General features: G+C 40.6%; 1 protein-coding gene across 1 annotated transcript in view; it reads left to right on the top strand.

Annotated features, from left to right (window-relative positions):
* Positions 1–26,847, top strand: part of LOC122877905 (inactive N-acetylated-alpha-linked acidic dipeptidase-like protein 2) — a 586,509-nt gene that overhangs the window by 491,000 nt on the left and 68,662 nt on the right. Inside the window, exon 15 of the mRNA XM_044200096.1 lies at positions 11,053–11,142. Coding sequence (XP_044056031.1) covers positions 11,053–11,142 — 90 coding nt within the window. The remainder of the gene's footprint in view (positions 1–11,052; positions 11,143–26,847) is intronic.

Here is a 26,847-nt window from a genome sequence, read left to right as displayed (position 1 = left end):
AATGTGTGATACAGTAGATAAAATATCCAAATGTTTTTTATAAAATATATCTAAATTTTATTATTATTTTATTATTTGTTTCTCACAGTCCTATGAATTGATGAATATTTAATTTCACATTTACTGACACAGAGTGTGGACATAGTGAGGAAGTTCACTCATGAAACATGATGTCATCCATAGCAACAGGGTCATCCCCACCCCTTCTCTTTGCTTTGGAGTTCTCGTTGTTCCTTACTAAAAGTTGCTCCTAGCTGCTTTGTGAAACTCGCTAGCTAGGAACTTTTAACCCCATTTAGGAAGAGTCCTACTGGTAAGATAATGTCCTTTGTGAATACGGCTCCTGATCTTCTGAAAAGTATCAGTACTCAGTATCTGTATCACCACTTAAACTTTAGGCCTACATTGTTGAAAACACCATGCTAAATGGTAAGAGTGCTAAGTACTGGTAAGAGCCATTATATTGCCTGATCTTAAACAGACTCTCCTGGCTCTCCTTAAACAGAAAAACTACCCCTGTGTGCACAAAGCCATTATTTAAAAAGTAGAGACAGACAAGCTAGGGCATGGGGGGGTACAGAATGCAATGCAATGCAACACAAATAAGGTTATTTACTTGTTAAAATGCCTATTGTCTGTAGGTTATTTAATGTCTACTGAAATCCAGCTTCTTCCCTTAGGTTCCTGGACATTGATCAGTTAGTTCTCAACCAGAGGGCCTGATGATGACAGGAGACTGCAGATAAAGCTTTGATCTGTTCTTAAGGAATTTGACATGAAAATCTTGTAGTGAAAAATTACAGTGAGGATTTTCTTTGTTTTATGATGGCCTTATCTGCTTCCTCATTCATATTTGTAGTCGATGAGGTATCATTTAGAAAAGCTTTTGGTGCCACAAGAAATATTTTGTCACACAAATTATCTCCAGACTAGCGATTTTGTAATGACATCCAAAAATCTCTGCCCACACACTCCAAACAATCATATTACATACATATTATTGCCTATATACAAGGCTGCAAGGCTGGCTGTGAATATAAGGGATATGGAACTAACAGAGAGAAACCCCACAATGCCAGGGTGATGACTTCCATTCCTATGTGGTTCACTTGTGTAAAATATCATACTTATGTACTATAAAAATGAGGCTCAGAGTCAGCTAAAGGACAGCACCAATACAGCTGGCAAAGATGGATACATGTCAGTATAAAGGCTTGAACCAAAGTTCTTGTGGTCAATGGACGATCTCTTGCAAGTTAATATCAATGCAGGATAATGGCTTACATTCATTGTATTTTTTTCCAAGGGTATCTGGTTTGAAAGGACAATCCAGCCCGCTCTCACTCTCAACGTATCAAATACGACCGCTTTGTCAGAGGCCGTACGTGTCAAACTATGACGCTATGTGCGCCCTTAGCTTTGTTTCTGGACGTGACTGTTTAGCGTAATGTTTTGATGTGCCGGCAAAGTCAGGTGACATACTATAAAAAGTGAGAAAAGTCTGCGTAAGGAGGAGGTTGGGGTGGATGGGGGTGGATGGTGGTTGATGGGTCAAACACAGGACTTTCACCCAGGCGCCTGCTGTTCGTTTCCCATGTAAAACCAATAGTCAACATTGACATCTTTTTAAACGTACCTGGCTGATGCTTCCTGCTTTCTTACATTGCAGATGCTTTGCTGCTTGCTCTCGCCTCTGCTCGCATTCTTTTGCTTTTCTTCTTGTTTTTTCTGCTAGAAATTATAAGCAGCGGCTCCTGGATATTCATAAATCACTGGAACTGTAATTTATTCCGATAAAGTAAGCTATTGCCATATCACACCAAAATACTTTGCTTTCCCAATAATATGGTCTCTCACCTGACAGAAAGATTCCTGCATATCGTGGCTGCACACCCAAATGTGGAAAATATCATACTGCATATAGAGGCCAATGATGTTCTGAAACAGTCTGAAGTGCTTAAACGTGACTTTATTGATCTGTTGAACACAGTCAGCTCTCTGAATGCTGAGGTGTTCATCTACCACCAGTCAGAAGAGGAGTTGAGAGATTCAGCAGTTTGTTGGCACTGAACATATGGCTCTCAACTGCATGCACTGTCCATTCAGTGCACTTTATTGACAATTTCAACTTGAGATGGACTCTGCCTTAAGTCAGAAGTATTTTTTTTCATCTCTAACCTATTTTACTTTCTGCGTCACCCTGTAAAAGATACAAGAGGAATCAAAACAGGAGGAATATGTAACAAAGCTACCCGTGCCCCCACCTGAAGAAAGCTTTAATCATCAGAGACATTAGAGCCGAGAGGAATGGTAAATGGACTATACTTGAATAGCGCCTTTCTAGTCTTCCGACCACTCAAAGCACAAATCACATTCATACTAATGGCAGGTGCCACCTGCAGTCCAAAGAAACTAATCATTCACACAGCCCCCCAGGAGCCATTCAGGCTTCATTTCTTGAGACTTCGACATGTGGGCTGGGGGAAGCCGGGATCGAACCGCCAACCTTCTGATTAGTGGACAACCCCCTCTAACTCTAAGCCACAGCCACCCCCAGGAGACTCCTGGGGAGTCTCCACCCCCCTCCCCAACAACCACTGGTGAGGATTCCCCCACGTCCGGTTGCCATCCAGCCAGGCTGCCAACCGGACATCAGGAACAGGTGTTGGCCGGCCCAGACTGGAGACTAGGCAGGACTGACGACAGCTCTGACACTGGACAGCTGAGTCTCTGGGGTGCTGGGCAGCTGAGTGTCTGGGGCGCAGGGCAGCGGTGAGGGCGAGCAGCTGGGCAGCGGTGGGGACGAGCAGCTGGGCAGTCAAGAGGCATGATGTCGGCGGGGACCACGCTTCCTTCTAGAAGTACTCCCCCAAACTGGCTCCCGGACAGGAACAGACTGAGGTGCAGGCTGGTTGCTAGTAGGCTGGAAATCAGGTTGAGCTTTCTGGGGACTGAGGAAGTCCACGGCCCACTCAGGTATAGAGTCCATCGGCTGTCACCCAACACTCTTTTAAGCTAACCAGAGTAACCAGAGTTCGAATAAAATATAGTGATATCATATCTTTATCCCTTCTGCACACAATGTACATATTATAATCTTCTACAAAAAGACAATTTTATCAGAGGTCAAAGCACAGGGTTGGCCAAAGTCAAGTGAGTCAAGTCACAAACTTGTCTCACAGAGCTTTGCCCAGTGTGTAGGTGGGCTGTGCAATTATTCATTATAAATGTAAAATGCATGTATGTCATAATTCAAATTCTATACATACTCAAGTGCAATTTTTTTTTAGTACAAATGTTGTCTGTGACTCTACTTTCACCAAATGTTAGAGGGATTGAGATAAAATGGGACTGAATGATTACTTCTTACAACATATCAAGCTTCATGGGATTTGTGCAAATGAAGAATTTGCATTAAAACAGTACACAGTAGAAACATTTACTATGTATATAAAAATCCACACAGAAATAGCACACTATTTACAATATTTACATAATGTGCATGTTTCAACTGTCATGCCATGCTGCAAAACAGTCCAGCTGCATGCAAAGGGCAACATCACACTCCCTGCTTTTCTACGGTTTGTCCTTTCGCTTGCCTTGGCTTCGGCAATGTTCACATCTCCTGTGACCCGTGGTGGCTTTTGCGCAGGGGCCTGCTGCATGGACATCAGCAATAGGTACAGGAAGATGACCTGCAGGTGCCCAGGTAGGAGCTGTGAGGAGAGGCTTGCCACAGAGCTCAGCAGTCAGCTCCTCCATGAAAGCTCCGTGTGTCATAAGTTTTGTTTTCTTGGCAAAAGAGAGTTTATTGTGGAGAATGAAGCTGTTGGTGGTGGCAATGTCCAGAAAATGGTAGAACAGGTTTCTGTACCAATGCATGGTTTTGTGTTGTGCAGAATAATGCTGAATGAGCTGATCTGATTGATCAACTCCACCCATGTGTTGATTGTACTCTGTAACTGGTGTGTGACAGGGGATTGATACCTTTGTCCAGGAGCCATGTTGTTGTTTCACCCTCCCCTGCACAGTTTTACCAGAGTGTGCTGTGTGAAGTTTGGAGCAGACGGATACTTCCCTCGTGTCCATCCATTTCACATATCATATCATTTAAAAAGTGGAAGAGGGGATGAAGTAGTTAATTGGATACAACACAAGATGCAAGAGCAGTTATGAACAAAGACGGAGGTAACACAAATTGCAGTCAATTATAGCAGCTTGGCTGTCAAAGAACATTTCTCAGGGCACTCCTGCGCCCACAACTGCCAGTATGATCACACAGATTTTTCACAGCAGAAAAAATTCATCCATCCCCATCTCAGCACACGTTGGGCAAGATGCATATTTCCAGACACCTACAAACAACTTAGAGTCTCCAGTTTACTTGAGCTGCATTTCTTCTGCCCGTGGCAGGAACCTGTAGTACCCAGAGGAAGCCCATGCAAACACAGAAAGAACATGCAAAGTCCACACAGGAAATGCAAGCCACCCAGCAACTTAGGACCCAAGACCTTTTTGCTGTGTGGTGACAGCACTAACCACTATGTAGAAGATTTAAGGTTTAAATGCATTAAACTGATCATATCGAATGACCTTAATTTTTGTAAGAGGAAGGATTTACAGAATTACACTAACTTCCGGCTATCAAAATGAAATCAGCGTTCATATTAAATAACAGTATTCAACTCAATAAATTTATTTTAAAATGGAGCACAACTCCTTTACTAGGAGAAAATCTTGATAGTCATTTATAATAATGAATTAAGTAATTAATGCATGACCATTTGACACAGAGGATGCAGTGAATGATAATTTGGTTAGCGGAATTAACTTGTGTAAACACAGGAAATCAGTATGTGGACAACTTTAATAGTTACCAGTAAAATAAACTAGGCACCGTTCAGCAACTGAGAAGTTTTGGAAACTCAAGGGATCATCGGTGGTTTCACCTGAGTTTTGGCTGAGCAGGGCAGGCGTTGCCCTGGAGGGAAGAGGAGAGGAGAAGCAGTACCATTTCTCTGGGGCACTCAGTGGCGATCGGTTCTGGAGGAAACTCCCCTGAGTTCAGTGTTTCAGGACATGCTGTCGGTCCCATGGGGCGACTCTGGCCTGAGTCGGATCTCTTCCTCCATAAGGAGGCTGATGAAGTTTGGTTGTGATGGCAACGTGGTGTGAACGTCTGCCAGTTGTTAGCTGAGTTTAAAGATCGTTACGTTCCTCACTAGGACTCCGGTGCTGCAACTGGATGTAGCAAATTCTTTAATCTGGTATCAGCAATTTAAGTTAGCTAATAGAGTTTTTTCTTTAAGAGTTAAGTCTTTGAGTCTCTTTCGCTCCGTCTGTCTATCTCTTCATCTCTCTCTTGAATTGTTTGATATCTGTATTTTTCCAACATGTTCTGTCCCACGGGGTCAGTTGAGGCCTGTTGGGCCTCAGGATTCAGTCCGGGGTTGTCTTCAGGGGTTGGGATCCACTGTTGATCAGCAGTCTTGAGAGCAGCGGAGAACAGAGGTAAGAATAGAGTGCTGAGGACAAGTTTCCTCTTGTCTTAAAGTCTTCTGTAAGAGGGGGCGGGCTTGTTTGTGTTCAAGGCGCAAAACTCCACTCCACTCCCACCATATTTTATCATAATTCTTTCTGATGGATTAATAAAGTTTTAAGTTTAATTCTCCCATACATATTCACATTTCCTGTTTCATTAGCTATTCAGCAATAGGCAAAAATGTAACATTCAGTAACCTTAGGCATGTTCAATTGATTATTATTAAGGTTGAGACAACGTGAGATCAGTTGAAAATATTCTTGGCAATATGTCATTAGAGTGGCAAGTAAGGATTTACGCTACTGAAACTGTATCCCAAATTACCACACATGCTTTCCCAAATTATTATGGATGTCCTGAAAGAATAGTTTTGTTAATACAGAAAATGGTGATCCATACTATGACCAAAACCCTGGCCCTGTGAAGTACAGAACATTGTGCTTGATTTGGCCTACTGCTTAGCACCGCATATTCATGGCTAATGGCACTGTATACTAAGGGAGGATAATCAGCAGGTGGATGCTGATGGTGGATGGATTTTTTATGTACAGTATGTACATAAAAAATCCATGTAGCAATATGTTTTTCATGTAGCATGTAATGTACTTTTTCTTGTATATTTACACAACAACTGTTCAGCATTTTTAAAATCTTGATAATCCAAGTAGTGTTTTCCTCACTGTTGGGGCATGGCCTATTTTCAGTCTAGTGTGCATGGGACAAACTCCCAATAAGCAGTCATTTAAACCTACGATAACTGAGTTGTTTGGCCACTTGGGGGCAGTGGAAACAAGCTGTGAACACAACATTTAAGTTGATATGGTCAACTTCAGGTGATAATTCTCTGTAGGTTCATCACTATGACACCAACATTTCAAACTGATTTCACATTGTCATTATGAACATTATCATTGACATTAAAAAAATATTGATTATAACTGCTTTAAATAACATGATGTTAGAGTTTATACTACTTCTTTGCTGTTTCCTGTTCCTTCTGTAGGTATCTCTTTGTACATCCATGGTGTGTAACCCACTCAAAATAGCGTATAATCAGGTTGAGCTTCTTTCCCATCTGCAATAGCTATTTTAGTCCAGCAGAGGGCAGTGGTGGCGCTGCAGAGAGAAAAACAACAACAGCGTTTCCCGCTTAGAGAGTGAGAGTAGAACGAGACAGCAGAATGGTAGCAAGCTAAAGCAGAAAGGAAATGGGCTATGCGGAGTATTAGTATAACATTTAAAGCAAGATAAAAAGTTACTTTAAGGTAGGCCTATTCAATTGGTGGCCCACAGGCCACATTTGGCCCAGAAGCAACCTCTGAGTGGACCAGCATACATAAATCAGATATATGACAAAATAAGTAAACTACATATATAGTATATGGAAGTAGCTAACAACTGAGCCATCTCGCTTCCTTCTCATATCTGTTCAACATGCGCAGTACCGATCGGGCAGGATGTTTATGGATGTAGCGACACTGCCAATCATATCTTTCACATCAATGTTTTCTGTGAATTCTGACCACGCTTAGTAGCTTTTCAAAACATCTGGCTGTTGACAGTCACAAGAAGGGAAGTGCTCTACTGAAAAGATGTCTCTGTCAACCCTGAAACGTAAATTGGACAATGAAAACCGTCAGTTTAACGTTGCCTGGACTGGCAAGTATTTGTTTATTTTACCGCCATCTCCAAATGCCTGCTTTTTTTATTACATTCATTTGCATTTGTTTAAAATGTCATTACCAAAAACAAAACAAAAAAGGTTTTAAATAGGCTCCTGAAAATGTCTGGCCCATCTACATTTCCTGGTTTTAAAATCTGGCCCAACTGAATGTGTAATTGAATAGCCCTGCTTTAAGGGTTCTTCTTAACGAAATCTGTCCCAAAAAGGGTTACAAGGAGTAACTGGTCGAAGTTCTGCCGAGGATTTAATGATAGTGTATTCCATTCTCCGGTGAGTGTTAGCTAACGTAGCTGAGTCGATGTATTTTGTTACAGAGAGTGAGATGTTTTCTTGGTAAGAATTTGTGTCATTTAGCTTTGCTGTTTTCTGAGTTGTGTGTTTTACAATGTGGCAATTTCTTGATAAGACATGTACTAAAAACCAATCAGAGTAGAACTTGAGTTGAATAAACTAAAGCACAATTAGAAGGAATTAAGGAAAATGCTGGTCATGTTGCTGTGTGGTATGCTAATACCAGAGTTTTACATGTGCAGCAGCTAAAAGGATTGAATGTATAACAATAGTAATCTTAAAGGTGCTGTAAATTCATTAATTTTTAAGTTGATTAGTTCCAGATGTGGTATTATTTTCATTTAATAGAAAATAATTTAATGTTGCCCTGCTTATGCAGTCTGTTGTTTTGGGGGTTTTATTGCACCCAATGATTTGTGAGAGAAAGAGACTGTTACATACAACAGATTAGCAGAGCACCTATGACAGCAGAGCAGAGGACACACAGCCGGTGTGCAGAGGAGCATCTCATCAGTCAAGAGGACTGATTGTCTTCATCACTTTGTAAAGATAAGTGCTGAAATCTCACCACATTGAACATTGGTTTTATTTCATTTGGTTTGTTGTTTTCTCAGAGCTCTGAAGTGTTTATTTTGCAAAATATTAGATAACAAACAATATTTCATGCAGCGTCAGTGATTACAAGAAAAGTCTCAAGAAATAATTGTTCTGAATGGACAAATGCATTAACAAGGGCTTCAGTGTTAACATTGGAAAAGTCAGATTAATGGTCATGTCAAGATTTTTAACTATGGGCCTCTGGGTAATAATATATCAGTAGACTAACAGTGACGTAACCAATTGCTGCTCTCAAAGAGTAATAATTACAAAATTGACTGAGCAATGAGTGATTACAGCTGCATACCTTCCAGTTTGTGTTTGCATGTGTGTGGCGTTTGCCCACCACTCATCTTTTAACCACATCTTTCTACATGTATGTGGGTATCTGCATCATCATGGTCCTGATTGTATACCACTCATCACTACAAATAGTTGCAGAAAAACACAGCTTGACCACAGAGACTGACAGCTGCAGAAATCTCCTGGGTTCAAATAGCACTTGAAGCCATGGCTTTCTGAGAGTGCACCACAGATGTAACCATGTGTTTGATTTTAATTCTTCTCTTGTAGGCGGTGAGCCTTCTTTTGGGGAACGCTACACATATTCAGCTTGACAACCACAACAAGGGCATATTTTGAGGCAGATGTTACACTCAATAATTCACATATTTATTCAGAGGCAGCACACAAAAAGGCTTCATAAAGTTTCTGCTTGGGCCTTCTTAAAATGCATGTGAATTATTAAGTAAAACTTCTATTCCCTATATGCGCCCACACTGTGGCTGCCATATTGACTGGTTGAGGCATTTAACTATTTCCTTTCAATGTTAAGTGTTTTTCTTCCAGTAACCTGAAACCTGCACAAGCAGCTTGTGCACTGAGTCTAGAATGTTTGTGTATCAATTCCTGCGCAACATGATGTACAACACCCTGCTAATCACAATTCTGCTTAGTTCAAACTCAACTCTGAGAAGGCTCAACTCAAATTTTAAATGTGGTGACATCCACATTTCTACAGGGTGCACTATCTGATGTCATGCATCTGTAACAACATCCGTGGCTCTCAGGATACTTTTATGTTTTCAAACTTCACTGATAATCTTTTTAATTTTTACAGAAATTGGATTATTTGAAATATCAACTTTGTTACAACAATGAAATCCTGTAGAAAAAAATCAGAGCAGTATCCCTTGGATTATTCCTGGATTATTCCGCACCTAACAATTTACCTCCAACAGGATTGCCGCCAGAGATTTTGGACCCCATGAAATAATAGGATAATAATATAATATTGGGCCACCATATATCACCCATGTTGGCTACATTGCTGTAACAAACCACACCTGCAAAACCCATTTGACAACCCCAAATATTAATAATAAAGGCTGGAATCTCTACTGTAGTCCAATGTTAATTACCTCAACATCATAATTATCAACTATCAACATTTTCTGTTGACTGACTTAGAACGCTGAGCAGGTCTGCACATACTACTTATGCATACAAATACTATAATTTTGTATATAGTATATATATATATGTATAATATAGTAATATCTGAGGAACTAGTTTCTGTAATTTGATGCCACTGTCATTCTGACTATTTTGTTGAAAGTAGCCATCTGCAATGTATTGACGGGAATGTAATAATACATTATTATTGTTATTATTTTTATTTAGTGATAATAATTAGTTTTTTATTTTGAATGATCTCTGCTCTGGGAGAAGTAGAGGAGGGTTTAACTTTTACTCCAAAGATTGGCATTTTCCATCACCAGCTCCATGGATTGCTCTGGGTAAAACTAGCTCGCTACTATCAACAAAATTGCCGGGCCCCTGTCAGCCCAGAGCCTTTGGAATCATCCTAGCTTTCCCCACCTTTACGGGGCCCTTGACCTCTAATGCCAACGTTCTGGGAATGGAATGGGATGTAGCACAACTAAGTGACTTTAAGATAACAAATTGTTCTGTCACAGACCCACAATTTATCTTCAACTTTTTATTAGCTGTAAACAATCTTTCCCTGTCCTTAACCATACCATAGTTGTCATGCGCAGATAATGTAGAAAGTGAGACTTAAACGTTGTAAACGTTGGTATTTGACGTAAACCAAAAACATTGTCAATTAATGTATTCTGGGTTTTTGCAGAATCGTCCATTACCATTGAAAAATCGCGGTGCACACAACATGCATTTGATGTGATACTATTAACAGACTGTTTTTACCAGAACATGTAAATGTCCAGTTGACAGTTCTGACTGCATCTCTTGATGTGACAGAAGCAGAAGTCCATATATGATGAATAAATTAATGAATGGAAACCTTTATTGCCCTGTACGGAATTTGTCTTGCATGATGGATTTTCAGAGCGCATGTTAAACATAAAATCAACACTGCACACATTACAAGCCTGTGTATAACAAATAAATAAATACTTATCATTGGGTTAATCAGAGAGACTCTAAACTTCAAGCAACCACCCAGGATGAGAATGTTACTATATAGTGTGTCTGAAACTAGAAGGATACATGGGAGTTGTCAGATATTTCTTGATTTCCAGGCCTTTGATATTCTTATCTGTCTGCCACTAAATTTGACCCCATAACAAAACAATTCCTCAGCAATGTGACTTTGAAGTCACAATGAGGTGCTTAGTTTTGGAATATTACAAAGTACGCTGAGGTGACAATGAGGTAGTTTGTGGGTGTGTGCAGGCATGGTAACATACGTCTGTGTGTGTGTGTATTTATATACGTGTGTATCTGACAGCAGAACAAAACGTCCTGGCAGCTCGGTGGCTTACTTTACTGTTGTTTCCTGTCTTGTTGTTTCTGAATGAGATAATGATTGGACTATGACAGAAATAAAAAATTAAAAAAAAATACTGTTGTAGTGTCATGTGACAATTGCTTGTTCTTCTCTCTTTCACCTCAGGCCACCAGTTTCCTGTCAGAGAGCCAATTTTCTGCTGAGTCACCAGAGACTCTGGATCCACTTTTCAAATTCCATGAGACCATTGCTAAGGTAGGACCACCATAATTAATCCTACTTCTACCAATAAAATCTGTAAATCACAGTGGCAGTCATGTCTCCCAAATGTTGTAACACTGTAACAGTATTGACAGTCCGATCCAGTCCTATACTCAATTAAATATACTATTACAATAGGGCAGAGGAGTTGTTTAGTTGAATATGTCTAGTCTGTCTGACTCATTGATCCTTTATCTGACTGAGGTTTGTACAAGTTAGAATCTATGGCCCCGACCACGGCTCTGAAATATCCGTACAGTGCACACTGTGCTGTGTATTGATAAATCCATGGCGCTGTCTGTGGTGCTGAAGTAGTAGACAGATTTGCAATTGCAACTTTTTCTCTGAGTCCTGCCCTTCTTTCAATTTCGTCTTGGTCTATAATATTCTCTAAACTATATAGCTCGAGGGGGTGGTCAGTTCGTGCTCGTGAGTAGGTTCGCTAGTCATGGGTGAACGAAACAAATCGGGAAACCCTCCGTCCCCCCTGTTAAAAATTAACAAATTCTCTGCTGAATATAGGCTACTAGAATAATCTGATAATATGAAAAAACTGAAAGTGCTTTGTCTATAACTCAATAAAGTTGTTATATTGATGTTTTTTTCTGTTGCTAACAGCTATCCAAAAGCTAGAAAAGCTGAAGTGCCTAGCCCTGATCCAGGACCATCATACTGCAAATCACAGTTCAGTTTGGCAATATTCTCAACTCAGAGATTTCAGTCGTTCAGCAGCTCATAAAATTGGATATGGAAGAATGTTGAAAAAAACAAGCTCACTAGATGGTAGGCAATCTTTTTGTAGACATTTGGTGGGAAAAACAACGCCAAGAACATTCAAATAAACAAAGCATGATTTGCACTTACCAAGAAAGGTCTCTTCCATTTAAGTCTCTAAAAAATGTGAAATCTGGTAGCCTGAAAGATTAAAGGAGACTACAGTTTTGTATTGCTGCAATATAGCCTCTGGCCACCAGTGTCAGCACTGAGTGCACTGCTGCTGAGCTGCACTCCATGGTGAGCAAAGACAAAATCCTGCACCATCTTTGATTTTACATGGTTTGTAGCATTGACACTGACCCAAAAGTGAAGCCAAAACATCTCAATCGCCCCCTGGTGGCTGGCTGCAATATAGGTTATAAACCCCGCCCCCTCAATGTTAGCAGATGGGACATGGGCCAAACAAAAAAATCAAAATACACGTCAAATAATTTTTCCCCAAAGAGGGTTTCTGTCATTTTAGGTACTTCTTAACACGCTGATGTGTGTTCAATGTAAACTTGAACACACTTCAGCGTAAACTTTGATAAAAAGGGGGTTTCATCATGATTGATAGCTGAGCCATGCTTGCGATTGAGTCTGCCGGGTGTAGGGACAGCGCAGTCTCTGGCTCCAAATGATGACGTCAGTGGGAGGAAGTGGAGACGTGTCATCCATCTTTATATACAGTCTATGGTTTGTAGTCACTTCAATGGAAGACACCTTTCTTGATCAGAATTATTCATGTTTTTGTTACTTTACACCTGCCTAAGATCATTCCCCCCCTTTAAAAGCCACTAAAATACTAACTTAATTTAATTTTAAGTTCATATTTAAAAAATTCTACCCATAACAAATTTTACAAACCACTGAGTGACTGAAATATTTGAGTTCTGGGAGAAACCTGACCACTAAGCTAACACAAACCATTATCATTGTGGCTAGGTTAATAATAATTTAAATATTAAAATGGATAATTTTGAGTAAGTAATGCTTTAGTTAATTCACTTTAAGGAGCAATTCAGCCAAAACTAAAGAGTTTATCTTTACAGTATCTACCCGGCCTCATATCAACCAAAAGTAAAGTAAAGTTTTCATGTTCACGTAGCTGTAACTCCAGAAAGGTTCATGATAGCGTTCTCAATTTCAGTGTACACTTTTTAGGCACAGAAAAATGAGGTGTACTACTGACTTTTATTTTTTCCCTGTACAGGCATAAGCACTGGTAGCAATCCTTTGCTAGCTGCTGCCAGTCACTCATGAAATTAGCAGGGTCGTTAGCTAAGTAAAGTATGAAAAAGTCACCATCCATTTCAGCTGTGACAGTCAAAGCCTGCTAGTATTTATTGATATTCACTGGATATAAAGCAGGCTGTGCGGAAACAATTACTACTGTCTTTACTTTCAGTGTACTGATACAGCAGATCTAATGAAGAAAGGCCTGCAAAGTCCCTCTGAGAAAGCGCCACAGATATGTTGAGCCATTTTCCACTCAGGGCTGCACATTTTCACCTTTGCACATTCGGGGCAGTTCTTCAAACAATGCAAAGTGTGTTAGGAAAAAAAACAGGCATCTGGAGGTCAAAAGCAGCATAGAAAAAAATACAAAAGATGCATCCACTGCTAAATATGGATCTATGGATCTTCTTTTTTCTTCTATTGCAAAAAAAGTTAGAACTTAGTCTTTCTTCCACAATGACTTCTCTGTAAAGGTCAGATAAAATACATACTGCTTACACAAGCTATTGCCAAATTAGGATTTCTGTCTTAGCTAACAGATTGGACCTTTTTAAAACAACCACTGTTAGGAGGAATACTCTCATTGCTTATAAATGCCACCAGCTCACCATAGCTATTGCAACTGTAGGATAGCTGTCACAGTTGTCATCTTTTATGGAGGCCCGGCTCTAAATGAACAAACTTCATTTTGGTATGTCCTTACCTTCACACCTCATATTTGTGAAATTACACTTAGTTTACAAGTACCGCCCTGGAAGGAGAACTGCACTGCCAAAACTCACATACTGTTTGTGAGGATAGTAGCTCAACCTACTACTGTGTAATTTCAACTATTCAATGCTCTCTCCAGATGAACAAACAAAGGAAACTTTATTCAGTATCGCAGAGAGTGGAGGAGAAGACAAAAGCAGTTTAATTTGGGTGAGCAGGCTGTGTAGGAGAGAGGGCAACAAGTTTGCACAAAAGAAAAGTTTCTTCTGGTGAACAGGGTGCCATCTGTGTATTTAGACTCTTAGCATTCTGTCTGTAGTGTATGCCTGTTTGATGTATACATGATCCAGAGGATGACTTTGAATGTATGCAAGTGTATACAAGTGGGGCTCTAAATGTATTTTAGCACCTGTTCTGTCTGGGTCCAAGCCTGGGCTGCATTTCAGTGCAAAGCAGATGCTGTTTAATTATGTTAGGACTATCTTGTCCTGTGTCTTACCTTTTGATTGAGGTATAATCCTTCTAAATCTATTAATTATTGTGTAGAATATTCAAAATATTTAAATGTTTGCTTACTTTCAGCATATTTTATACTCTATAGAACAAAGAAAACAGGGACCCTCATGTAAAAACATTGCTTCATAGCACTATTGGTGGTCACACACACAGGGTTGTGGTGCTGTGTGTGGCCATAGAAGGAGTCAAAAGAGTGGCAGAGAAACACAGTTTCTCACTTGGATCCGCGGGGTCGCACTGCGCTCCTCATCTGAACAGACAGGCAGACAAGCGTTCCGTAAGTAATGCCAGTAATGGCACTTGCGTGGTAACCAGGGAAACTGGTTCTGTGCACTACTGTATCCCTGCAGGTACAACTGTTTTTTCTTTATAGCTTAGCTTAAGTTAAAACTATACATAGCGTTACCTGATACATACAGTCTTGCGCCGATACTCTGCCATGCTAAAGCCTTCCTGTTAACGAGGCCTATACATTTCAGGGAACTTACAAACGGCAAGGATCAGTCCCTCAACCATTGATTTGCGTGTGTGTGTGTGTGTGTGTGTGTGTATTCACTGTATCAGCAGTGTATGGTGTTATGTCCACTGTGCAGGCGACCTTCCCGTCCATCCCATCCCTGCTGAATGATGATTGCTTGGCTAAAAGGCTGCTGGTTGGCAGCTCATTTTTCTCTCTTGATGTTCTTATTTTTTCATTCAACACCTCCTTCATTTTAGCAATGACCTCTAAAGAAAGACAAAAAAAAATGACAGGTCATTCTTGTGACTCAACATGCCCATGTACAATATTGCCAAACTTTCAAATTTGACTGCGGCATGCTGCATATCACCCCCATCTTCAGCATTCATTAACATGAGTTAAAGGGGCTCCTGTAGGTCAGTAACACCACTGATATTTTTGGACTGAGGCTGCTTATATACTTCCAAATCAAATGACGAAATACATCGTTAGTAACTGCCCTTCATAATGACACATAAGTGGTTTCTAATCTGACGCCCCTATTGGCAGGACGGCATCATTTGTCTGTGCTTTCAAAAAAACATTACATTAGGTTAAGGCACAAACATGACTTGGTTAGGGTTAGGGAAATATCATGGTTTGGATCAAAATAAGTACTTAGTTTAGGTTAGAAAACCACTGTGCTTTGGGTTAAAAATACTACTACATTAAGATTAGGGAACGATCGTGGTCATGGTCAAACAAAACCAATGTTGACTTTTGGTAGGAAACGGGAAACAAACAGTGGTCTCTCATGGCAAAGTCCCACATTTTGTGGACCACCCAACCACCCTGACCCTCTCCCTCTGCTGACTTTGTGGCTCTACAAAAACATCAACTGATTTCCTCCTTTGCTCTCAACACACAACAGTCAGAATTCTTACGGCTGCTAGAGGGCCTAAGCACTTTGGGCTTTTGGGCATTTATAATTTTTCTAGGGAGGACAGTCTCCATTATTCAGTATTAATATCACTATACTGTATGTATAAATTCACTATTTCAACACAAACAATACCTCAAATATTAGTACTGACCAAATCTATGTTAAATATTTGATGAATAAAATAGTCTCAGGAGTGGACCTCACTGAGTGGACCAGCACATCATTTCCAAAAATGCATCTTAAAACTAAAATCATCCTATGCAGCTTTCTACATTTGCTGGGTGTTTCCAAACAGCTAAAATTCGAGGTACCTACTGCAGTGTCTAATTTTGCCATGGGTTCAGTGAGTTGCGCTGTGGGCTACAACTTTTTTTTGCGTGTATTTGTCTACATTTTGCATGTACCCATGGATCTACAGACAACTATCACTGGATTACTTTGATACTGAAGAAAACATAAAACATGATTCTCAGTCAAATTCTGGAGTTTTAATGATTTCTAAGTGGATGTATGGATGTTTGGACATCAGAGGACATGATAACCTTGGAAAATGTAAGTCACACTGAATCTAAAAATGTGTGTATCATGCCTGATTTGACTCTTACTACCTTGTACCTTGCTACTGCTGTTGCAACTGCTGACCGTGTTGGTAAGCGAGCCAAAGCGTCGGGTCAAACCACAATAACTGACTTCCTGTTGTTTTTAGAACACCGGCATGTACCTGTCCTTTTCATCTCATGCAATATCTTTGCCTCACGTCTACCCCCCCCCCAGTTTGAAAACCTCTTGTCTCAGATTTCAGGCATCTTTCAGGCATGGTCAATTAATTCCGCTGTTAGCTTTATAATTACAATATCTTTCATTTCATTACTCACAATGTGCATTAAAGTCAATAATGGTGCTTCATGATGCTTTTGCACACATGATGCCAGAAAGTCATGGCGCTGCAAACAGTACATCTTTCTTCATGTTCGCTGCCCTACAAAGGCAGAGTGCAGGAACTACAGAAGCAGTGAAGTTAAGCAAAAGGATTTAAAGGACAGCAAACTGTAAAACAGATAGATTCGTCTTTTTAGACATTGTATGTAGTACAACTGATGTCAGAAAGTCAGATACAGGTTATAACTAAATTTTGACCAAATATGTAGTTACTGCGTTTTGCCTTTGTAAGGCACATAGAGAGTTCTAGTCAATGTGCTTGTTTGTATAGTGCTTACCTTCAGGGGCGTAGGACTGGGGGGAAAAAGGGACTGAGTATACAGGGCCCATGTGAGGAGGGCCTACAAAGCCGTGGATGCGGGGAGGGACCCATAGAGAATGAATATGTACAGGGTACAGAATTTTGTGCTACACCCCTGCTTACCTTTATTCAAGAACAGGTAACCAAGAGCACAGTATTATACAGTTTTCCATATATAATACTGTGGATGGTGTTGTTAGGTTGTAATGTACTTGTAAATATATGAAATAAGACAGTTTCATGTGTAGACCAGAAAAATTATGTGTTTAAATGTAATATTTCCTGACTGACTGACATGCTTCTCTTGCAACAGAGATAAAGCATTGTGCATATTGACTATATCAGCAAAGCTGTTTCTCCGTCAGAACACGTTTTGCCTTATTTAGCCGCAGAGCATCACCAACCGCAGAGGGAAAATCACATTTGGCCTCAGCCTAGGAATGATGGATTAAAAACGTTTTGTAGCATCCTGACCTCCTCTTGGGAATTTTGAGCTGGTAAAAGAACAGCCGCTGCCCTCACTTACCTCATGTCTTTGTGAGAATTCTCAGGATCTTACATCTTTCTGAGGATTTGTTTGTCCCATACTTTTAGCTTACTCTTCCCAGTCTTGCAGGACAGGAGGCAGATGGTAAGATGGCCTGGGGGAGAAACAGGGTTGAGGATTGTCCTAGTGGAGGTGATAGAGGAATCTGTGATCCACATGGAGAATAAGAAGGGTCAAGTTTCACAGTTTTTGTCAGGCAGGATTCCTCCATGGATGTAAGCACTTTCCAGCACACTGGAAAAAGGTCCTCTCCTTCTCAGGTGTTAGGCATTGAGTAGTGAGCACTGTTTTTTTTGTTTTGTCTGGTTTTTGGGGGGGGTTTTTTTTTTTTTTTTGGGGTTGTTTCTTTCATTTTTGTCTGGATAGGCTTTTCACATCTCTTAAAGAAAGGTCTTATTATCGTTAAAACCCAATCCCATTTGTTTGTTTGTGATGTGATTCTCTTCTGGCCAGATTAAATTTTTGTTTTCAATCTTCAGTTTTCCCTTTTTAAAAAGATTCATAAAAGCTGTCCATAATGTAGATCCTTTTCCCCTTTTTGTTAGAGAATTTCTGGTTCCCCACAGAAACCAAATGTACTTAATAACACAGCAATAACACCATCAAAAAATGTTTTTTGCTGCTCCTGCTACATGTAAGACTAGTTCTTAATTTGTGTTTAAGTGTAATATAGACTTCAAGCAACAGCCAAATCAGTCTAAATACAATTACCTACTTATGCTTTCATAACGTATAACATAAAATGCAGGAAGCTGGAAGTACTGATAGTTCCTAATGTTTAATAAACTCAATTTAATTATTCCAATAATGTAAAATGCTACTGTTGTGTTGTTTTAGTATTTTTGTAACACTGTCTTATTTCCCAGTGTTGACTCGTGTCAACTGTACATAAAAGCAGTGGTTCTTCCTCTGGATCAACACATCCTGGCTTCTGCACTTTGGCACTGAAGTCAAATGACAAGAGTCACATAACATGCTGCTGTGTGACAGTGCTGATGTGTGTTGCAACTTTTTCAGCACCATGGACAGCGAACTTGCGTTTCTGTGCCTGTGCTCTCACTTAAGAGACCCTGCCCAGGTGTTTGCAGTTATTCTCATTGATTAGATTTCTACAGACTGAAGTTGGGTGGAGCTATGCAGGGAATAACATAAGGTAACCAATTAAAATGTGGTTTTAAGAATGATTAAAAAGTAAGTTGTGGGTGGACTTTGACTGTGTAGGGCCTGAGTATTTGTATAATAACACTGGGGAAAAAACAACTGTATAAATTGTTATATTAGCCAGATATACTGCCAGTTTTGTAATACATACCATTTTTATCATATTGCCCTGAAGACTGTGTTTATTTACAGAGATGTGCTCTGTGATCAGTGTTAAAGCTTTGATAAAAATACTTCAGTGTGTCTATGAGGAAGGTTGCAGCCATGGTGGGAAGAAATAGGGTTGTCATTTGGCCTTAATCATCACATTCTTGGAGATCAGGCAAAGTGCCAGATGTTATTTGTGCAGCTTGTAAAAGGATTGGCAGGGGGGGGGCACAGAATGACAGTTACATAAAAATACAAGGCAGAGAGTACACTGACACAATATATCATGATAAAGAGCAAATGGGAGGTAGCAGGGATGTTATTCCCCATGTTAAATATTCAGATTAGTGGGTAAAGAAAGGCAGAATGCCTGTGTGACCTCTTTTGTGGCTTGTATGTGTGCATGTGTATATGTTCAGAAATGGCAGGCAGTCTCACTACTTATCAGCAACAATCCTATCTGGAGGGGAGACATAGAGGGAAACAAAACACATACTCATACATAGCATAGCTCCCTGCACTATATCGGTTCTAATGTAGTTGGAGGTTTAAGAAAGTATTAGTTTGTTTTTTCCTCTATCTTCAGTTACTTTGGTTGTACATGTATGTCATTTTTGGTAGACGTTCACCTCATAAAGATTTATGTCAGATAAAAAGGGAAAAATACAAATAGGATAAAGTGCGTTTTGGTCTGTCCATTAGATTGATGGGTATCACAAGTACCCAGTGGTGAAAAATAACTATGTACATTTACTCAAGTACTGCACTTAAGTACAATTTTGAGGTAATTTTACTTTACTTAAGTATTTCAATTTTATGCTACTTTATACTTCTACCCCACTACATTTCAGAGGGAAATATTGTACTTTTGATTCCACTACATGACAGCTGGAGTTACTTTACTGATTAAGATTTTACAAACAAAACATATGATGAAAGAATTATACTGTGCTACAGATTAAACACTCCAACAGTATATAAAGTAGTTAAAATGTGCTCCACCTCCACCAGCTATAAAATTAAAATGCTGCTTAAGTGTTAAAGCATCAGTAAAAATATTCCAATAATATCATATATATATATATATATATATATATATATATATATATATATATATATATAATAGTCTTGATTATGCCTATAGGGAAACTGGTACATTGCACCAGTAAATAATAAGAAATTACAGGATATAACAAAGTAAATTATAGCATGAATGTTGCTACAGAAAACTGGGGTCATTAAAGGCAAAATTGACTCATCTGATAACCTTTTACTGTCTTATGTTGGTTTTGGGGCTCACTTCTACCCATGCTATTTTGCAAGTACATTTTACCAAGCCAATTCTGGTCACCATTATGCACCACCACCCAAATCTGTGATATCATAGCACGTGTTTTTAGAAATTAGCTGTGAGAGGCGTCTGACGTGTGGTCTGAAGTGCAATTATACAGTAAGAGGTTCTGCTCACCTGGTTTCACGAAAAAGAAATACCTGCAAAATACCTAATCAAATGGTGCTATACAATTGCTCAGTGTTGTCCTTTTTAATAATTGAAATGATTTTAAAATGATTTATTTGAAAATTAATTAAGCGTTTTATGGCTGTGGAAAATTGTTCTGTAATGTTTTCTTAGTTCATTTTCTTTTCCTACTATCCAGCACAAGTCTATCCCAATGTTTTCTCCTCTTTCTCCCACTGTGTCTCCCTCTCTCTCGTTCTCTCTGTCACACACACACAAACACACACACTCACACCAACACACATCCACCCCCTTGCTCTCTATGGAATGGTGTATGTGCATTGTTAGTGTTGTAGCTCAGGGACTGTGCCTATGCTCTGCGTCCCTGTGCTCATTTGTCAAGTGCGGTTTTGGATGCAGCTTGGTTGGGAGGGTTCAGGGTGGCAGGTGGCAACAGCAGGCATCTCTCTCTCTCTCGCTTTCTCTTTCTCTTTTTCTCACTCTCCTCTTGTCTCCATAACTCCCTTGGCCTCTCTAACTGTCTCTCAGTGGGCAGTGTTCTCTGTGTAGCTAATTTTTTAAGCATGACATTGTGTACGAGTTGGCTTCCCCAGACTTGGCAAGGCGAGACTGGCATTGATCAAGTCAGCGAACGACGGATGGCGCTGGCATGCTTCTTTACTGGTCCCTGCCGCACACTGCTGGGCATACACATTATACTTGGGAAGGATCGAGTGTATATATGTGTGGAACATAGGCATTATGCCTGAGCATAAAGTTCCTTGCAAGTGAAGATGATGACATGTCCCCAGTTTATGGAATCCACATTACCCACGTACAGTATCAGTACCGTCACAATACATCATTCTTCTGTTACTAATTGAGACTGTCCTCACCGGAAAAATTACAGCATTGGTTGTTTGTTTACTTAACACTTATTAATAGGCCTGTCACAATAATTAGGTTCAACTCTTACTTGTTGTAAGATATATACGCTATGTAATTATCGCCTATCATGACATCGACTTATCATACATGCACATGACCTCGACCATTTTTGCTGACCTCGATATTGCCCATTGTGTTTACATGTGTGTTCTTCTTACATAAGAATATAACATTTTAGCCAAAATGATGCCAGAATAAACATCAGGGTTTTACCTACCTTCCTGCTTGTTAAAGAATGAATGACTCTATAGTCTACCCCTTTGCCAAATGTTTAATATTTATTTAAGTGCAATTTTTGTTAACAGAGTCCGAGAGTCTATTAATAATTTATTGTTTTTGTTGTTTTATTTTATTTTGTCATGGTTTGAGGGTCAGTGTTTGATTATTTCCTGTTTTATTTGAAAATATTCTCCTTGCGTCTCCATGTGTCTGGTAGTTTTAATTCCTGTCTTTGTTTGCTTTTCCCACCAGTTTGGATTGTTAGCCCCACCCTAATTAGTTTCACCTGTTATCTTGCCCTCACCTGTGTATATAGTCTCTGTGTTTCATTTGTTCTTTGTCTCATTTGGGTCCTTTCCCTATTATAGTTTGAGGGTTTTTCATTTCCTGTTTTATTTTGTAGTATTCTCCTCCCCTTGTGTGTCTTGTGATTTTACTTCCTGTCTTTGTTTGCTTTCCCTCCACTTTTGATTGTTGGTCCTTCCTTGATTGTTTGCACCTGTGTCTCGTTGTCTCACCTCCCCTAGGGTATTTAGTCTGGGTCGACTGTTGTTCCTGTCTTGTGGGTGTTGCCGTTTGGTGCACTTTTTATTTTACCTGATTCCCGTGCACAGTTCCCCGGCATTCTTACAGTGAGTTCTGTTTTGGATTCTTTGTCTTCCTTGGACCGTGTCTGGATTCTGGATTTTGAACTTTGCCTGCTCCCTATTGGATTTGGTTAGCCTCATTGGACTCTCTTCCTTGTTTCCACCACTGCCAGCCGGTAACCTATAGTCTTGTACCTGCCCATTTGCCTGTTACCTGTTTGTTGCCTGTCTGCCAACCGGTATGTCCGCCTGTACTTATCTGTAAATCTCATCACCCAATAAACATTGTAGCCATTCAGCTACCTCACCCTCATACTGCTTTCTGGTCATCTGCATTTGGGTCCACGTACCACACAGCATACGACAGTTCCATGCTTGCCAATGCCATGACCATGGTGGACCCAGCAGACACTATTTCTGATGAACTGTTAGACCTGATTCTCACCTTCATGCACATCAGACTGTTGGAGGGCCCCTTGTAATGAGTACAGACAGGCTGCTCTGAATATGACATGCAGGGAAGTGTCCTCTCAGCCTTGGCTAAGGAGTTCGTTACCTGGGTGGGCAAAAGACTTCCTCGACACTCCTGAACCTCAACTTGTATGCTTGCCTGCTAGCCTCTAGCCTGCTTCATGGCCTGCTAATCTTCAGCCTGCACCGCAGCCAGCTAGCTCCCAACATGCTAGCCTCCAGCTGTCATCCCTGCCTGCTAGCCAGCCTTCATTCCGGCCTGCTAGCAATCAGCCTTCACCCCAACCTGAATTCCAGTCTACTAGCCTCCAGCCTGCACTCCAGTCAATTAGGCTCCGGTTTGTGAGCATATAGCCTGCAGGTCCTGAGCCGTTCTAGCCCCTAACCCGTACCTGGGCACCCGCCTTCCCAGGGGAGGCCCTCGTAGTATCTGCCAGTTTTCCGGTCTTCATGAAAAACGACATCCTCTCCTTGGGCCACCTTACCACCATGTATGTCCAGTCCAGGCCTACTCCAGCCAGCTCCTCGTCCTCACCGCTGTCCAGCTGTTAATCTTCACAGCTGCCCTGCGCCTCAGAGACTCAGCTACCCAGCGTCACGGTCACTAGTTCCTGCGCTGCGGCAAGCATCCAGTTTCCGCTCCTGCTCCAGTTGGGCCGCAATCTCCTGCCCTGGTTGGACTGCTGCAATCCTCTCCGGTACTGGTTGGGCTGCCTCCATGGACTGCCTCTGTTGGATCGCAGCCGCCTCTTGTCCCGGTTGGACCTCATCTATCCTGTTCCTACTTTGGTTAGGCCGCAACCTCCTGAACCTGCTCTGGTTGGGCCACAACCTCGTGAACTTCCCAAGCTGCAGCTGTCTCCTGTTCCTGAACTGCAGAGGTCACCAGTTCCTGAGCTGCAGCAACGTCCTGATCACGCTGAGCTTCAGCAGTCTTCTCTTTCCCTTGCTCCACTGGAGCCAGCCTCCCAAGGGGTTCTGCCTTCACCACCGCCACACGTCTGGTCATTCTCTGGACCAGCTCTGCCCTCCAGCCCTGCCTCCAGCCCGTCCACCTGAGGTTCTCTGCTCTGCACCTGTCCCACCCTCAGGCCGTCCACCAGAGGTCCTCTGCTCTGACTTTGCCCTGCCTCCAGGCTGCCCGCCTCAGGTCTTCTGCTTGTCGCCTGCCTACTTGTATCTTCCAGTAAGTTCTTAATAAACCATTCAAGTCATTGTTCTGCCTCCTCTGTCTGCATTTGGGTCCTCTCCCTGTTCCCTAATTGCCAACGCCATGACATAGTTAAGAATTTCTGGACGGAAAGTTCATTTGAGGGTGATCTTCTACTCATAATTTAAGCCAAGAGCAAAAAGTACAGAGCAATATCATCCAAACGTTAAGGTACAGTATTTAAAGCCTGACACTTTCAATCAATGAGCAGCAAAAGGCATTTTTAAAATGGCAAAAAGTATGCATTGGTCTTTTTCACATTTACAGTAATACCACTTAACAATCATGATGGTAAGTCATATGGCCTGAACATCTACCTGTAAATTTGGATATTTCTAGAGGCTGGCAAGAGGTTGTGATATACAGAATTGTCATCTACATAGAAAATAAATTGATTATGTTTAATCTTTCAACTAATACAGGGTAAACAGATGCAGACCTAATATTGACTCTTGAGGAACCCTTTTACAGAGCCATAGAAAGGCAGACTTAACAATCAGTGAACAAAGTTTTTGTCAAAGGTACAATAGTTTCTAAATCAGAGCAGTTCCAGTGTTTTTTGTAAAGAGCTTCAATCAAATAATTCAAAACTCTAAAAAATGAGGGCTATAACCAGATTGCGCATGATGACGTCAACATCCAAAGACATGTGAGCAGTCACACCTTCCCAAATGTGCTCTTATTTAACCTTTTTTATAGAACATTTTGATTGCCAGAGCTCATGGTTATCTACATCTATTGGCCAGGTGTTATTCACCATTAGGTCTCTCACTGAAAGAGACATTATAGTTCCTGTCCTCTGCTTCACGTGCTTTCTGTCTATTTAACTTCATCTCTTTGAGCTCTATTCTTGCTTATCATCAACATTGATGTCAGTTTATTTCAAATAAAGATGAATTATTTGGAATGAGCAAATATATTTCTTCAGGTTTACATTGTTAGTCATTTATGTTGCCATTATTGTACAACTAATCATACACAAAGAAATGTCCAGCTCCTGCTCACCATCTCTCACATTATGAAATTGTGAGTCTTTGTAAGTACATTTTCTCTCAAACTCATGGGTTTCAATGTAATGGGCAGACTGCACCATGAGACACAAGTGCATATGTACATTTTGACAGGTATGGAAACATTGGGTGCTATGGTGAACCAAATGTAACAATTGGCCTACTACAGTCCTATCAATTATGCGGTCATTGAAACACTGATGCTGTATTTATCTCACTATTGTAATACCTTTTATTCCATTGTACTTTTGAGGCATGACCCAGAACATAGTCACCCATCTAACAAAAGTATCTGTAATCTAATTACTGTGCTCTACAACTAAAGTTTTTTTTTTTTTTTTTTTTTTTTTTTTTTTTTTTGGTGAAGCCGATTTGTGTAATGCAATTGCTTCCCAGGCTTGCCCACTGCCTTCTCGATAAATGCTCAAGAAGAGGGGATCATTAAAGCAGCCATAAAATGGAGATTATAGCAGAGCAAAAAGGAGGAGGGAAAACGGAGGCTTTTCCATCCACTAAGATCAAAGCCTGGAATTGTGTGTTGATAGATTGGACTTATCTCTGTGCTTGTAAGCCCTAAGGGGCTTTTTGGAGATAAGATTTGCCCTCCTTAGACACCGTAGCCCCTCAGACTTCTCCTAGGGGCCAATAGTGAACAAACAATTTAGAGGGTCAACATCTATAAATGTATTTCAAGCACAAAACCCAGGGCTCCTACCACTGTCAGTCTTAATTACCACTGTGTTAACCACTTGACCAGCCAATTACTGGGATTTAACAATGACCATTCAGTTTATTCTGTAGGAAGAAGGTAACAGTGAAGTTGAATCTTTTACAACATAAATACTGTTCCCCCATTCCTGAATCTGTCACATCTTTACTTTTTTGTATACTGTACTGTGCTATTATCACTGCTCCGACAAGAAATTACAACTTTGAGGGGGAAAAAATGGAAAGTAAAATCCATAGGCCCCTGCTTCATGAAACCAATTTAATTTAAATTAATCTCCATTAAATCCCCTCATTTGCATTCTGAGCAGTAAAATATATAATTGGCAGGCTAGGGTAAACAGCAGTTTCACATACAGACTGAGAGGTCAGACAAAAACTTTAATGTGTGTGTCTGTGTCTTAACAAATTTTACTGATCAGCTGTTTTTGCTCCGAGAGAAGAAGCTGTTTCCGCTGTCGACGTCTTAGAATAATTACAAATCCCTGAAGACCTCTCTCTGTTTTTCCCTCATAGATGGCCAAAGCGACTCGTTTTGTTTCATCTTGTTCTTTGAGATTTATAAGGGGCCACCCTGTCACGTCCACAGCTTTGCGGTGGTATCTAGTGGAAATGTCTTTGCTGTCTAACTGAAAGGGAGAAGATAACTAAGTCTTTCTTCAACTTCCTTCATGTTGTCTTTACTATCAGTCGTAAACTTGTTGGAGAAAACACAAGCAACCACAGGTGACCAGTTCTTGTGGTCTCCATGTGGATCTCCATAGCCACCGTATATGTGTGTAGTTATATTTTTGAGGTGGTGCACATCAGCTACAGCATAGCCTATGACAAAGCTACAGTCGCTATGTGAGGATAATTTGAAGCTTCCCTGTTACCCAAATATATATCCCCTTTAACCTCTTTCAACCTTTTTTGGATAGGCTTTGAGTAAGCTAACTCCACCTACGTTGTTTGCAGATCAGTGAAAACACAGCTTACCTGCACTGCTGCTGCCTAGTAAATGGAACAAAGCCCTTGTTTGGTGTGAGCCCGTCCCCTCTCCTATCAGTCTTTGCGACTCCACTAACCGGTCTGAGTCTGACCATTCGTTCTTACACAAGATAAAGATAACATTAGTTAGGTAACATATGTTTATTATTTATGAATTTATTGTTTACATCAACGCAGTAGTGGGTATTTCCGAAATCCCAACACTAGTTTGCTAGCTAGATGTGGATATCTTTTCTTCATTTCGTCCAGGTTGCACTAACTGTACCTGTAAGTAGTTGTAGCTGCGAACAATCATTCAGCGTACTATGGTGTCTCCACACCTGGCTCAGGAGAACCATGGGCAATGAAAGGCTCCATTACTTGGCTGTAATGTCCACTGA

Source organism: Siniperca chuatsi, linkage group LG6 (genome assembly GCF_020085105.1).
Source record: "Siniperca chuatsi isolate FFG_IHB_CAS linkage group LG6, ASM2008510v1, whole genome shotgun sequence".
NCBI lineage: Eukaryota > Metazoa > Chordata > Actinopteri > Centrarchiformes > Sinipercidae > Siniperca > Siniperca chuatsi.
The sequence above is the reverse complement of the archived record's forward strand: the minus strand, read 5'-3'. Positions and strand labels throughout refer to the sequence as shown.